Source organism: Mustelus asterias, chromosome 19 (genome assembly GCF_964213995.1).
Source record: "Mustelus asterias chromosome 19, sMusAst1.hap1.1, whole genome shotgun sequence".
Lineage (NCBI taxonomy): Eukaryota > Metazoa > Chordata > Chondrichthyes > Carcharhiniformes > Triakidae > Mustelus > Mustelus asterias.
The window spans coordinates 39137163-39151143 of NC_135819.1; the positions used below are offsets into that span (position 1 = coordinate 39137163).

Here is a 13981-nt window from a genome sequence, read left to right on the forward strand (position 1 = left end):
CTCAGGGAGGGAGAAGGGGGGGGGGCATGGAGGGTGGGTGGGGGGGGGGGGGGGGAGAGGGGGGGGGGGCAGGGAGGGAGAGGGGGGGGGGGGCAGGGAGGGAGAGGGGGGGGGGCAGGGAGGGAGAGGGGGGGGGCAGGGAGGGAGAGGGGGGGGGCAGGGAGGGAGAGGGGGGGGGCAGGGAGGGAGAGGGGGGGGGCAGGGAGGGAGAGGGGGGGGGCAGGGAGGGAGAGGGGGGGGCAGGGAGGGAGAGGGGGGGGGCAGGGAGGGAGAGGGGGGGGGCAGGGAGGGAGAGGGGGGGGGGCAGGGAGGGAGAGGGGGGGGGGCAGGGAGGGAGAGGGGGGGGGGCAGGGAGGGAGAGGGGGGGGGCAGGGAGGGAGAGGGGGGGGCAGGGAGGGAGAGGGGGGGGGCAGGGAGGGAGAGGGGGGGGCAGGGAGGGAGAGGGGGGGGCAGGGAGGGAGAGGGGGGGGGCAGGGAGGGAGAGGGGGGGGGCAGGGAGGGAGAGGGGGGGGCAGGGAGGGAGAGGGGGGGGCAGGGAGGGAGAGGGGGGGCAGGGAGGGAGAGGGGGGGCAGGGAGGGAGAGGGGGGGGGGCAGGGAGGGAGAGGGGGGGCAGGAGAGGGAGAGGGGGGGGCAGGGAGGGAGAGGGGGGGGGGCAGGGAGGGAGAGGGGGGGGCAGGGAGGGAGAGGGGGGGGGCAGGGAGGGAGAGGGGGGGGGCAGGGAGGGAGAGGGGGGGGCAGGGAGGGAGAGGGGGGGGGCAGGGAGGGAGAGGGGGGGGGCAGGGAGGGAGAGGGGGGGGCAAGGGAGGGAGAGGGGGGGCCAGGGAGGGAGAGGGGGGGGCCAGGGAGGGAGAGGGGGGGCCAGGGAGGGAGAGGGGGGGCCAGGGAGGGAGAGGGGGGGCCAGGGAGGGAGAGGGGAGGCCAGGGAGAGAGAAGGGGGTGAGGGAGAGAGGATAGAGATAGAGGGCGTGTGGGTGAAGAATAGAGGGAGAGAGCGAGGGGTAAATTGGCACAGAGGGTGGGGGAAGGGAGAGAGAGAGGGGAGAGAGGGGTAGGGTATCCAAAGATCAGGTCAGGTCATGGAGAGAAGGAGTAGGAACCCAGAGAGCAGGACGGAGCACACTGACTGGTTGTGGACTGTGCTCCACAGACGCTAAGTATCCTTTGCCGTCTCACCCAGGTTAGACGGCAAAGGACACTTAGCGTCTGTGGAGAACAGACATTCACACATTCTAATTCTTAATGTAGACCTGGGGCAGTGGTCAACGCCAAGCTATTCCACCACAGGGAGCATCACAGGTCAGCTTAACCCTGACTTCAGTTGGCATCGACAGTTGTACACAGTTGAGGGTCACTGGACAGTTATTAGGAGTGGAATTCTGGCTTATTTATCGCATCTTAATGCGAGTTGTTTCCTAACAAAGACAATAAAGTGGACTAATTCTGGAAAAATATCAAGAAAATTGCAGGGTTTTTTTATCTGCAATTTTGCTTCTCCCAAGGGATTATATGGATGGTGGAGTGTATTCGGGCTATGAAACCTCAGGATAACCCGGCTGAATGGGAGATCCTGACTGCTGACAGATTGGCATTTTCTGGCCGTATCGATGTGATCTGCAGGATCGCAAAACATGTAAATGGGAAAGCACAGAAAAAAGGCCAATCGGCCCAGTGTATCCCTGCTAGCTCTTCAAAGAGCTACAGAATTAGCCGCATTGCCTACTCTTCAGCCCATTCAATCACACACCAATTGCCGCAAAGAGGGTGATTTGACCCAGTGCAGTGGCTGAAGTTAGATTTCTACCTCTGCGCTCCAAGCTGGGTTACCCCTGAGCGTACATTCACTGATCCTGCCCTCCCAGTTGGGTCAAAAGCTGGAAACGCAGTCCCACCACACCGTCGGCAGCCAAACAAAAGGCAATTCCCTCCGGAATCTCTCTACCTGTTCTGGGCATTGAATTCCAGTGTGTCCTGGCTGACTGCAGACTCCCGCAGTCGGTCCTGGCGAGCTTTGCGGCGGCGTTCCTTCGCGAGTTCTTCTTCATCGTCATCTGTCCGCTGACTGGTCATCCTGCCGACACAAGAGAAGTCACAGTGAATATAGTTAATGTCCACTCACTCATCATAACCACTGCTGCGCTGAGTCAACTTGGTTCATCAGTTCAAAATTCCATCCCCCCCCCTCACCCCCGCCACACACAGCTTCTTATTCAGTGCTAGAGCATCAGAATAATACATTTTAATGATGAATCTTTCCGAGAAGTGACTGTGAGGGAGTCCTATATAAAACACATTCAGAGAAGAGGAAGTCACAGGGTGTGGTACACTGCTTGGGTTTGCTATTATTGAGGGACCTATGAATAGAAGAATGTTTCCAATAATCTGAAGTTGCTAACACAAAATAGTATTAACAGGTAGAAAATCTCAAAATAATCGTTTTGATTGACCAGTTAGGGTGACACCAAGGCACCACTGTCAGCTAACAAAAGTCAGTACACGTGTCACTTTAAGGGCACCACTAGTATAAAATATAGTTTATTTATTCATCACAAGGAGGTTTACATTATCCCTGCCAATGAAGTTACTGTGAAAATCCCCTAGCCACCACACTCTGGCACCAGTTCGGGTACACTGAGGGAGAATTTGGCATGACCAATGCATCTAACCAGCACGTCTTTTGGACTGTGGGGGGGAAACCGGAGCACCCAGAGGAAACCCACACAGACATGGGGAGAACATGCAGATTCCACACAAACAGTGACCCAAGCCAGGAATCGAACCCGGGGCCCTGATGCTGTGAGGCAGCAGTGCTAACCATTGTGCCACTGTGCCTCCTCCTCCAGATACCATGCCCTAAGAGGACACTGAGGGCCAGGAACTTCCATTGACCTGGTCTATGATGGTGTTTGACAAAGTGGTGCAGTGGTTTGTCATTGTTTAGTGCAGTGTGGCTGACCAAGAAACTCTCCCACTCTTACTGCCCGTCATCGGGTGTAGTGGAAGGGTTTATAGGCCGATAGTCAACTTGTCTGGCCACCTTGTTGAAGGCAAATAGTGATGTTCAATAAATACTAGCCTAGCCAGCCACCCCCACATCCCATGAACGGTTAGAAAAATGAATTACAAACACACATTTCATGTCCTGAAGTGGGACTCGAACCTGAAGCCTAAGAGCACAACCATTCCTTCATTCCTGAACCAAAATCCTGCAACTCCCTCCCTAACAGCATCATAGATGTTCCTATTCTACACAAATTGCAGCAGTTCAAGTAGACAGCTCACCAGGGATGGGGAATCGATGCTGGCCTTGGCTGTGATTCTCACAAGCTATGAAAGGATAAAAGTAGTTAAAACTATCCTGGGACCAGCTTCCAAAACTGTTGGCAAAAATGTTCCCAATAACTCTGATCCTCGGAGGCAGGGACGCTATCACTGCACCACAGGACCACCTAGCTCATCAGACCAACAAATTTTAGTTAAGCAAAGCAAGTCCAGAAGTAACTTGATCAATTACTGTTAGTGTCTCAGGATGCTCTCTATATCTAGTGGTATATCCTGCCTTTTCCGTGGATCGCCATCTTGCCATGGCACTGATCGCCAATGATGCCAAGTGGTGCCCCCAGTGACGGATGCAGAATGATCATAATCTTGTTGGAAACACACAGGTCACGTGCTGGTGATGAGCAACCGAGAGACAACAATTCCCAAATGGGAGTACCTGATTCCTCCAAAATAGCATTCTAATAGGATAGCAGATACACCACCAGCTTCAGCCAGGAAATGAGTCTTTAGCCAATAGTCAAAGTCAATGGGGGTATTCTCTGATATAAAACTAAAATAGGTTAAAATAAAACCAGTCAGAAAATTCAGAGTCAACTATCCAATACCGTCTGCGGCGTTGGACCTTTGTAGAAGAGGGGTGAATATTCCTGGGCTCAGCAGCCATTTTGTGCAACCTTCTGATCTGATTTTCACTGACCCAGCTGTGACCTGCTTATTGAAATGATCCCATCTCAAGGATATGTTTGTCACCAGGTTCGGGCACTCGGCAACCATTTGCTGGACTCCTCCCCTGTTTGTTTGGCACACATTGCACGATTCCACGGTATATTGAAAACATATTCCATAAATCTTCTACAGATGTTTAATGTGACCAGAAAATATTTTTTAAAAATCACTAACACTGAAAAAGAAACATTTGTGAGATGTCTGGGATAACATGACCACGAGTTGCTCTTAGATGATGTCAACATTCAGTTTTTGACAATTATACTTGCATAGAGGTTTATTTCTTATCTCGTACTTGCCTTACCAACACATCACTTTTTGCAGTGATTGCTTTAAAGTGCTTTCCTGAATTTAGCAATATTTTCCACATTTTGATGTTCCACCATTGATCATATTTTCAGCTTATTGCTGGTCAGAGTTATTGGGAACATTTTTGCCAACAGTTTTGGAAGCTGGTCCCAGGAGAGTTTTAACTACTTTTATCCTTTCATAGCTTGTGAGAATCACAGGCAAGGCCAGCATCGATTCCCCATCCCTGGTGAGCTATTTGAACTGCTGCAATTGGTGTAGAACAGGAACATCTATGATGCTGTTAGGGAGGGAGTTGCAGGATTTTGGTCCAGGAATGAAGGAATGGCGCGTAGTTACTAGTCCAAAACCTGGAGATGGTTGTGCTCCTCGGCTTCTGTTGCTGCTATCTTTGGAGAAGGTGGGAGGTCACGGGTTTGGAAGGTGATGTTGAGGAAGCCTTGGAGTGTTGCTGCAGTGCATCATGTTAATGGTATACGCTGCTGCCACTGTTCGCCCATGGACAGAGTGCTGTAGATAGGGTGCCAATCAAGCCAGCTGTTTTGTCCTGGATGATAGAGCTTTTTAGAGTATTGTTAGAGCTTTTCTTTCAATTCATTCATTCAATTCATGCAGGCTGCATTCTCTAGGCCAGCATTTATTGCCCATCCCTATTTTCCCTCAAGTCGGTGGTGGTGATTCGCCTTCCTGAATCGCTGCAGTCCATGTGGCGTAGGTACATCCACAGTGCTGTGTGACAAGGAGGTCCAGGATTTTCACCTAGCAGTAACGAAGGAACAGCAACATAATTCCAGAGAGGATTATGACTGGCTAGCAGGGGAACTTCCAGATTTTTAAAAATTTATTAGGCTTACATTAACACTGCAATGAAGTTACTGTGAAAATCCCCTAGTTGCCACATTCCAGCGCCTGTTCAGGTACACCGAGAGAGAATTTAGCATGGACAATGCACCTAACCAGCATGTCTTTCAGACTGTGGGAGGAAACTGAGGAAGCCCACGCAGATACAGGGAGAATGTGCAGACCCCACACAGACAGTGACCCAAGCCGCGAATCGAACCTGGGTCCCTGGCGCTGTGAGGCAGCAGTGCTAACTGTGCCCACTATGCCACCCTATTGTGCAACCGTACCGCCCTGCCATGCCACCGTACTTGCCCTCTGGTGGTGTTCCTATATATCTGCCGCTCTTGTTCTTGTAGAGATGGTTGTAGTTGTGGTTTGGAAGGTGCTGTCTAAGGAACGTTGGTACATTCCTGCAGTGCATCTTGTAGGTGGTACGCATGGCTACCATTGTACGCTAGGGGTGGAGGGAGTGAATATTGTGTCAACCAAGCGGGCTGCTTAGTCCTGGATGGTGCTGAGCTTCATTCAGACAAGAGGAGAGTATTCCATCGCACTTCTGTTTTGTAAGGATGTAGCACCAATAGTCAACAAATTAGATGCATGTGTAAAGCACGATAATATAGGGAAGAGGTTATTTAGTCACAGCTAACAAATTAACCCATATTGCTTTTCTCACTTGCCTTCTGGCAACCCAAAGGAAAAATTTTGTTAATGTTCGTGGATTTCCTTGGAGTTCAGGAATCTATGACTAATTTTCAGGAGTAAACAACCCAGGAGAGAAAAAAGAAATCACTGGGGCATGAAAACAAATTGTGTTTCTTTTTATTTTCACTGAACACTTTTTTTAGTTATTAAAGTATTGAAGATGAAGTAAAACGCGGGGAGCGATTCTCCCAGCAACGCAGCGAGCCGGGAGGCTCGAGGGGAGGACTTCCCGCTGGGCGCCACGGCCTCCGCCAGTCTCCCGAGTGCCGGATTTCCAGTGCCATCAACTCTGCACCAGAAATCGGCGCGGAGCTGAATAAATCATGCATATGACCCTTTCAATATATTTTACATCTAATTAGTGGGTCCAGGACTGAAATATCCGGGCCCCCTAGCATCTCTCCACCCTCCTGGCCAGGAGTGTTTCACTCCAGCAGGGTTTACAGTAGCTCCCCACTTGTGGGACCTAGCAGCCCGGCCTCTCTGGAGTGGAGTGAAGGGGGGGGGGGGCAATCAAGGCCCCGCCAGAGGGTCGGGCACTGGGGTGGTGCCCCCTGGGCAATGCCACCTTGGCAGAGCCAGCCTGGGCACCCAGCACTGCCCAAGGGGCAAAGTGCCAATGCCAGGGGGCACCTCTGCACTGCCCGCCAGGCATAGGGCAGTGTCAAGGGGGAAGGGCCTAATGTGGACGGGAACAATAGGGTCAGTACCTCTGGAGGGCGATCGGTCCCGTTGCCACTCTGCACTCGGCAGTGACAGAGGGAGGGAGGCCAGTGATGGGGGTTGGCCATCGGGGTGGGGGGGGGGGGGGGGGGGGGGGGAAAGAAAATCGGGGCAGGGGGTACATCGAGGCGGGCTGGAGAGGGGGGAATCAAGGCTGGCCCAAGCATGTTCTGAGGGGGGGAGGGGGGGCAGTGATCGGGCCTTGGTGGGATCAGAGGGCAGCGATGCAGGGATTGCGGGGCTTGCAGCGATCGAGAGGTCAGCAGTGCGGGGCCACTGTGCATGTGCCAATCTCGGAGATAGGCGCATGCACAGTGGTTTGCTCAACGCAAGTGGGTGGGGCCTGTTCCTGCCAGCCTCTCTGGCAGGAACAGGCCCCACCCACTGATTTACGCTAGTGCACTCTACAGTGCACAGCATGTGGGAGATTCATTTTTAAAACTCCCGCTGAAAAAAAGTGTGATTTACTCCAATTTTTATGTGAATTCGACACTTAGAATTTTTGTGGGAGAATAGTCCCCACTATCTCTCACAAATCGGCAAAATTAATCTATTCAGTTCACACTGAATTTTTGAGGAACCAGGGTGGAAGTGGGAGCCCACCACCCCAACAGGCAGCGGGTCTCTGATGCAGCATTTTGCCACCTGTGGCCATTCAGCAGACTGACAAAAGGGCACCACATGATTAAGGATGGTAGTCCTTCCCCAAGAGTGCCTGGCCCAATTGGAGGGCAGGGAGCTGAACAGCCTCAGCATCCCCAGACTGTGGCTACAGCAGGAAGAAAAGGTCACCTCAATACCAAGGTGCCTGCAAAGAACTTGCAAGAGTCTTTGGGTTATGGCGTTGGTGCCATGAGCATGGTTGGCTATTCCTTTCTTAGGGGACATTCCATGGACCAAGAGGTTCCCATTAAAGGAGTACCACCCTGCGAATTGGCTGAGAGGCTGCCAGAGTACACCTGCCAATTGCCCCATACAGCAGAAGACCCCAGTGGGAAATGACTCTTGATTAGGCCCAGAAGTAGCTCAATTCGCAGGCAGCCAACGCTCCCTCCATTGGCAATATGCCACAGTGGCTAGACAGCAATGGGCTTCCTTTCCAACACCTTCTCCAGCCACATTGCCACCCTTCCCATTTCCCAGCCTGTCTCCAATGGATGGGAAAATTCAGCCCAATGAGTGTGTTTGCTTTCCAACGGTGAAAGAATGAGGAAGGCACTGTCCATGACAGGACACCTGGGGATGAAACCTCCAATCAGCGAAAGCAACCTTATTTCCTCACTAATTCTGTATTAATGCTAGAATATTATTAAATCATCTTCTGTTTATGCTTCGCCAAGAAAGATAAACATCTAAATTGACAACTACAAGACAGCGGGGGAGGGCTATCACTCTCTACCCACACAAACTGAGCAATCATTGATGCATTATCCACAGCTTCCAGCTTTGTGGTAGTGGTGAGTGAGGGTCCCCATTTAATAACAAGGAAACATAATAGGTATAGGCCATTCACACCATCGATCCATATAATCAGAAAGGTCAGGCAGAAGTGTCAGTACAATGTCTGAGGGATGACTTGATAGATATTTTTAAAGTTATTAACGGGTTTGACGGAGAGACATAGGGTGGGGTTTTCTAGCCATTCCTGCTGGCAGGATCATCTGGTCCCGCTGAAGGCGAAAACCACCCCCCCAGAATGGGCGAGCCACGCAAAATGCTACAGACATTGGCAGGACTGGAAATCCCGCTAGCAGCCTCTGCCAACGGGGGTGGGTGGGGTTGGTGGGTGCAGAAATTCCATGCATTGGGCGGCATGGTGGTTAGCACTGCTGCCTCACAGCACCACAGATCCGGGTTCGATTCCCGGCTTGGGTCACTGTCTGCCGAATCTGCAGGTTCTCCCCGTGTCTGCATGGGTTTCCTCCGGGTGCTTCGGTTTCCTCCCACAGTCTGAAAGACGTGCTGGTTAGGGTGCATTGGCCGTGCTAAATTCTCCCTCAGTGTACCCCGGACAGGCATCGGAGTGTGGCGACTCGGGGATTTTCACAGTAACTTCACCGCAGGTGTTAATGTAAGCCGACTTGTGACCAATAAATAAAGACAAAGAAAATGTCGAGAAAATATTTCCATTTTTGGCAAGAAACCTGAACTAGGGGACGTAAATAAAAATATAGTCACTCATAAATCCAATAGAGAATTTAGAGGAAACCACTTTACTCAGAGAGTGGTTAGAATATAGAACTGGCAACCAAAGAAGTAATTAAGGTGATCAGCATAGACGCTATTCAGGCTTCGTGAGGCAAACATGAGAGATAACAGGAATGGAGGGTTATAGAAACATAGAAACATAGAAAAACTACAGCACAAACAGGCCCTTCGGCCCCACAAGTTGTGCCGAACATATCCCTACCTTTTAGGCCTACCTATAACCCTCCATCCTATTAAGTCCCATCTACTCATCCAGGAGTCTTTTAAAAGACCCTATTAAATTTGCCTCCACCACCACTGACGGCAGCCGATTCCACTCACCCACCACCCTCTGTGTGAAAAACTTCACCTTAACATTTCCCCTGTACCTACCCCCCAGCACCTTAAACCTGTGTCCTCTCGTAGCAGCCATTTCCACCCTGGGAAAAAGCCTCTGAGAGTCCACCCAATCTATGCCTCTCAACATCTTATACACCTCTATTAGGTCTCCTCTCATCCTACGTCTCTCCAAGGAGAAAAGACCGAGCTCCCTCAGCCTATCCTCATAAGGCATGCCACTCAATCCAGGCAACACCCTTGTAAATCTCCTCTGCACCCTTTCAATCTTTTCCACATCCTTCCTGTAATGAGGCGACCAGAACTGAGCACAGTACTCCAAGTGGGGTCTGACGAGGGTCTTATATAGCTGCATTATTATCCCCGGACTCCTAAACTCAATCCCTCGATTGATAAAGGCCAGCACACCATACACCTTCTTAACCACCTCCTCCACCTGTGGGGTCGATTTTAGAGTCCTATGGACCCGGACCCCAAGGTCCTTCTGATCCTCTACAGTACGAAGAGTCTTTCCCTTAATTTTGTACTCCTTCATCCCATTTGACCTGCCAAAATGGACCATTACGCATTTATCTGGGTTGAAGTCCGTTATATTGATTGGAAGAGGAGGAGTGGAAGGGAGTGTGGAGAATGACCAGTTGGGCCAACTGGCCTGATTCTCCCAGGGGCCAGGATGACACTGAGCCACATGCAGAGGCTATCCCAGGGGAATGATGTGGCAGACAGGCCTATGTCAATCTGATAGCTACCAGATTCCAGGCAGAGTAAGCTGTTGGTACATTGGTTAATTTTTAAAAAAATTTTTTGGGCTGCACATTTGATCCAATTATGATTATCCGACAACTTTTCCAGCTTAGCTAATGTTGCCTTGACCCCCAAATGTGGAAAACATGATAATTTATTCTCCATTTGGAACCAGACAAGATTGCCAGCAAATGGAAAATAAAGGCTCATTGTGCCCACCCCCCCGCTCCTGAAACCTGGGGCAGTTACTCCAGAGAATATGATCTTGATGTAACTATAAAACCTACCAGACCACATGAAAATTAGACCACCTATGGAATAAAAACACAGTTGGAACGCTGCTAAACTGCTAATGATGTTTTAAAAATTGCATACAGTAGTTCTACTGTGCTGCAATGAAATATCTGACCCTGTAGGAGTGACAAGGCAAATTAACTTCAGTCAGGAGCTGGTAATGGATTTAAATTGGGCGGGTCAGACAAGGGTTGACGTGCTGTCTTTTCAGTCATTTTATCATCTATAAAACTACCCGGAGCCACTCCATTGCTGATAGCTTAATTCAAAGCTCTACGTACCTGGAATACCGCACCAGTCTCTGAGAGAATGTGCTCTAGTGGGATTTGAACAAAGTAAATGCGTTTGTTCCGAATGAGCACTGCATCAAATTGATAAACCCCAAGCATTTCTTCCGAAAAAAATGTGACGCTTAGCCAGGAATCCCAGTTTGAAAGTGGTTCACTTTCAAAGGCACATGGCCTGGTGCCCTACAAACCAAATGGGATCAAGACCAAAGTGATGCCAACTCAACTCTACCAGAGCTCAAGCTGTCATCGTGGAAGAGCTGCTGCCACAGGCGCGTGCTTTTTCTATAGTGGTAACTTTTAAAAATAACCTTTAAGTGGTCAGCAATGAGGCTCCAGAATTCTCCGACCTTGCCCACAGCTGGAATTCTCCAGTCCCGCTACAGTAAATGGAGTTTGGGCAGGGCACCAAATTCTTGCTGGCAGCAGTGGTGGGGCAAACAAAATCGGAGATTCCCTGGCTGAGGTGTCGGTTCAGGTCAGGGACGGGAGGCAGCGGCTATTGTATTGAATCTCCAGTCAAGGTTTTCTGCTGGTCAATCCCTGTAGATAATAAAGTTATTCTTGATGCCAGAGGTGTCTTTCATAAAGAAAGGGCTTGCATTGATGTAATGCCAATACAATTTTATATCTCCAGTTTTGACAAGTAACTCTATTGTATTTCAGCTAGTAAAGTTTATTTATTAGTGTCACAAGTAGGCTTACATTAACACTGCAATGAAGTTACTGTGAAAATCCCCTAGTCGCCACACTGAGGGAGAATTTAGCTTTGCCAATGCACCTAACTGGACGTGTTATTAATATTGCCATTACAGCGCAATTAGTATTTTACTTATCATCCTCTCTAATGGTAACTTCCTAATTTTCATTTAAATCTTAAATGCTCTGTTAGTATACTCAGCCACCTCAATGCTTCTCATCCCATTCTTGGGATGGAAATCTATACAGAGACTCTTCTCCTTCAGAATGACAGTGGTCACAAAATTCTCTGGTCCATGTGGTGACCATGCAATCAGGCACAATCCGGACTTTTCCAGAAACAAGATGTTTGAACAAAATTAAACTAGCGTCTTCAGCTGCAGAGAGGCCGTGTGGTACAATGGGTACTGTCCCTGCATCTGAGCCAGAAGCTTTGCATTGCAGTCCCACCCCGGGACTTCCTGGTCACAGAAGGTGCAGTCATAACCTAAAGAGATTTAAAGTGATTTGCAAAAGAAGCAAATGTGATGAGAGAAAAATCTTTTTTCACACAGCGAGCGGTTCGGGTCTGGAATGCTCTGTCTGGAAGTGTGGTGGAGGCAGGTTCAATCGAGGCATTCAAGAGGGCATTAGATAATTATTTGAATAGAAACAATGTGCAAGGTATGGGGTAAAGGGAGGGGAATGGCATTAACTCATAATGCTCATTTGTGGAGCCAGTGAAGACGCAATGGGCCGAATGGTCTCATTCTGTGCCATAAGATTTCTGGTTGATCATCAACCTGTCAATCCTTTCAATACACCGAATGTAGGTAGCAAGAGTGGGAGGGTCTCCTGGTCAGTCGTGCTTGACACAGAGTGGCACGCCTCAAGCTATTGCTTCTGGCGACAGGTTGACAACCTATCCCAGGAAAAATTAGCCAGAACACGTGCTTTGTTTGCCTCATGTGTCATTGGACATAGGAAAGCCCCCAAGCCTTTAGCTGTATGAAAGCTCCAAATTTTTAACCGTTAATGGAGAATGCAACAGATCTTGAGGACTGGCGCAAAATGCATTTTACAATTTAATTGATTTCCTCTTCCACCGACTAATGTGGCATCGCCCATTTTGTGCTACAGCCCGTGAGGAAATTTACCCAATCAACCTGCCCATTCTAGCACTACCAGGGTTAACTTGCAGACAGTGGTCTTAACTTTTAATGATGGGCAAAATAGCGAATGAGTTGCTCCTTCAGCATCTTGCTGCATTTTCTTTTCTCCATCAATAGTAGCATGCTGTAAATAGACATGGTTGCTGACGACAAAGTGATACTTTTTTTCCTCAAGTAAAGCTGTATTCTTCTGGATGATGGTTTTGGATTTCCTTTGTCCGCCAGCCTACAAACTCAGGCCGGGCAGGAAAAAGCCCTTAAGGTGGTCTTTAAGTGGCCACTTAAGGGCCTTAACTGGGTCCTGAACCATCCAAGGTCCTGTCCAACCACCATGAAATTACATCTTAGTTGGGATGGTTGGGATCCCAGAGGGAATGCCACCCATGCAATTTTAAGTATCCCCCTCCCCCTCAAATCCCTACCTTGGAACCCGCCTGGGGAAGGGGCATAAAACTCTGGTCATGGTCTCTCACTAATTAAAAAATATTCAGGTTTTCAATTTCTCCTGCCAAAGTAGATAAAGAGGTTACACAACACCAGGTTAAAGTTCAAAGAGTTTATTTGGTATCATGAGCTTTTGGAGCATTGCTCCTTCATCACTCATCTGATGAAGGAGCAGTGCTCTGAAAGCTCGTGAGCCCAAATAAACCTGTTGGACTTTAACCTAGTGTTGTGAAACTTCTTACTGTGCCCAGCCCAGTCCAATGCTGGCATCTCCAATCAAAGTAGATAAATTCGCACTCCGCCATGTTATATTCCATCTGCCATGTCCCTGCACACTTACTTAATCTGCCTGCATTTTATTTCCAGCAACCTTTGATACAATACACTCAAAGTCATTAATGTAGCTTGTAAATAACGGAGGTCCAAGCACTGATCTGTGCGTTACCCCACTGGATACAGCCTGCCAACCTGAAAATGAGCCATTTATTTCCACTTTGTGATTCCTGCACATTTAGCTATCTTCAATCCATGCTAATGTATTAACCCCAATCCCATGGGTCTTAATTTTCTATAACCACCACTTGTGCGGTAATTTATCGAGTAGGCATGGAAAATCCACACATCCATTGGTTATCCTTTATTTAGCCCGCCTGTTAGACATTCAAAAACTCCAGCAGATTATAGAAAGGATATTATTAAACTAGAAAGAGGGCAGAAAAGATTTACTAGGATGCTACCCAAACTTGATGGTTTGAGTTATAAGGAGAGGCTGGATAGACTGGGACTTTTTTCTCTGGAGCGTAGGAGACTTAGGGGTGATCTTATAGAGGTCTATAAAATAATGAGGGGCATAGATCAGCTAGACAATCAATATCTTTTCCCAAAGATAGGGGAGTCTAAAACTAGAGGGCATAGGTTTAAGATGAGAGGGGAGAGATAGAAAAGAGTCCAGAGGGGCAATCTTTTCCACACAGAGGGTGCTGAGTGTCTGGAACAAGCTGCCAGAGGTAGTAGTAGAGGCGGGTACAATTTTGTCTTTGAAAAAGCATTTAGACAGTTACATGGGTAAGAGGGGTATAGAGGGATAGAAGCCAAACATGGGCAATTGGGCCTAGCTTAGTAGTTAAAAACAAAGGAGCAGCATGGACAAGTTGGGCTGAAGGGCCTGTTTTCAAGCTGTAAACCTCTATCACTCTATTTGTCCTTTCCGTCCATTTGTGTTGAATCAGCCA

General features: G+C 49.0%; 1 protein-coding gene across 6 annotated transcripts in view; it reads right to left on the reverse strand.

Annotated features, from left to right (window-relative positions):
- Positions 1 to 13981, reverse strand: part of LOC144507898 (non-muscle caldesmon-like) — a 227516-nt gene that overhangs the window by 83208 nt on the left and 130327 nt on the right. For all 6 annotated transcript variants that reach the window (XR_013500161.1, XM_078235377.1, XM_078235378.1 and 3 more), the window contains one exon: positions 1941 to 2069. Coding sequence is in view for 5 of the 6 variants with exons in the window: in XM_078235377.1 (XP_078091503.1) it covers positions 1941 to 2069 (129 nt within the window). In the remaining variant the exon portion in view is untranslated. The remainder of the gene's footprint in view (positions 1 to 1940; positions 2070 to 13981) is intronic.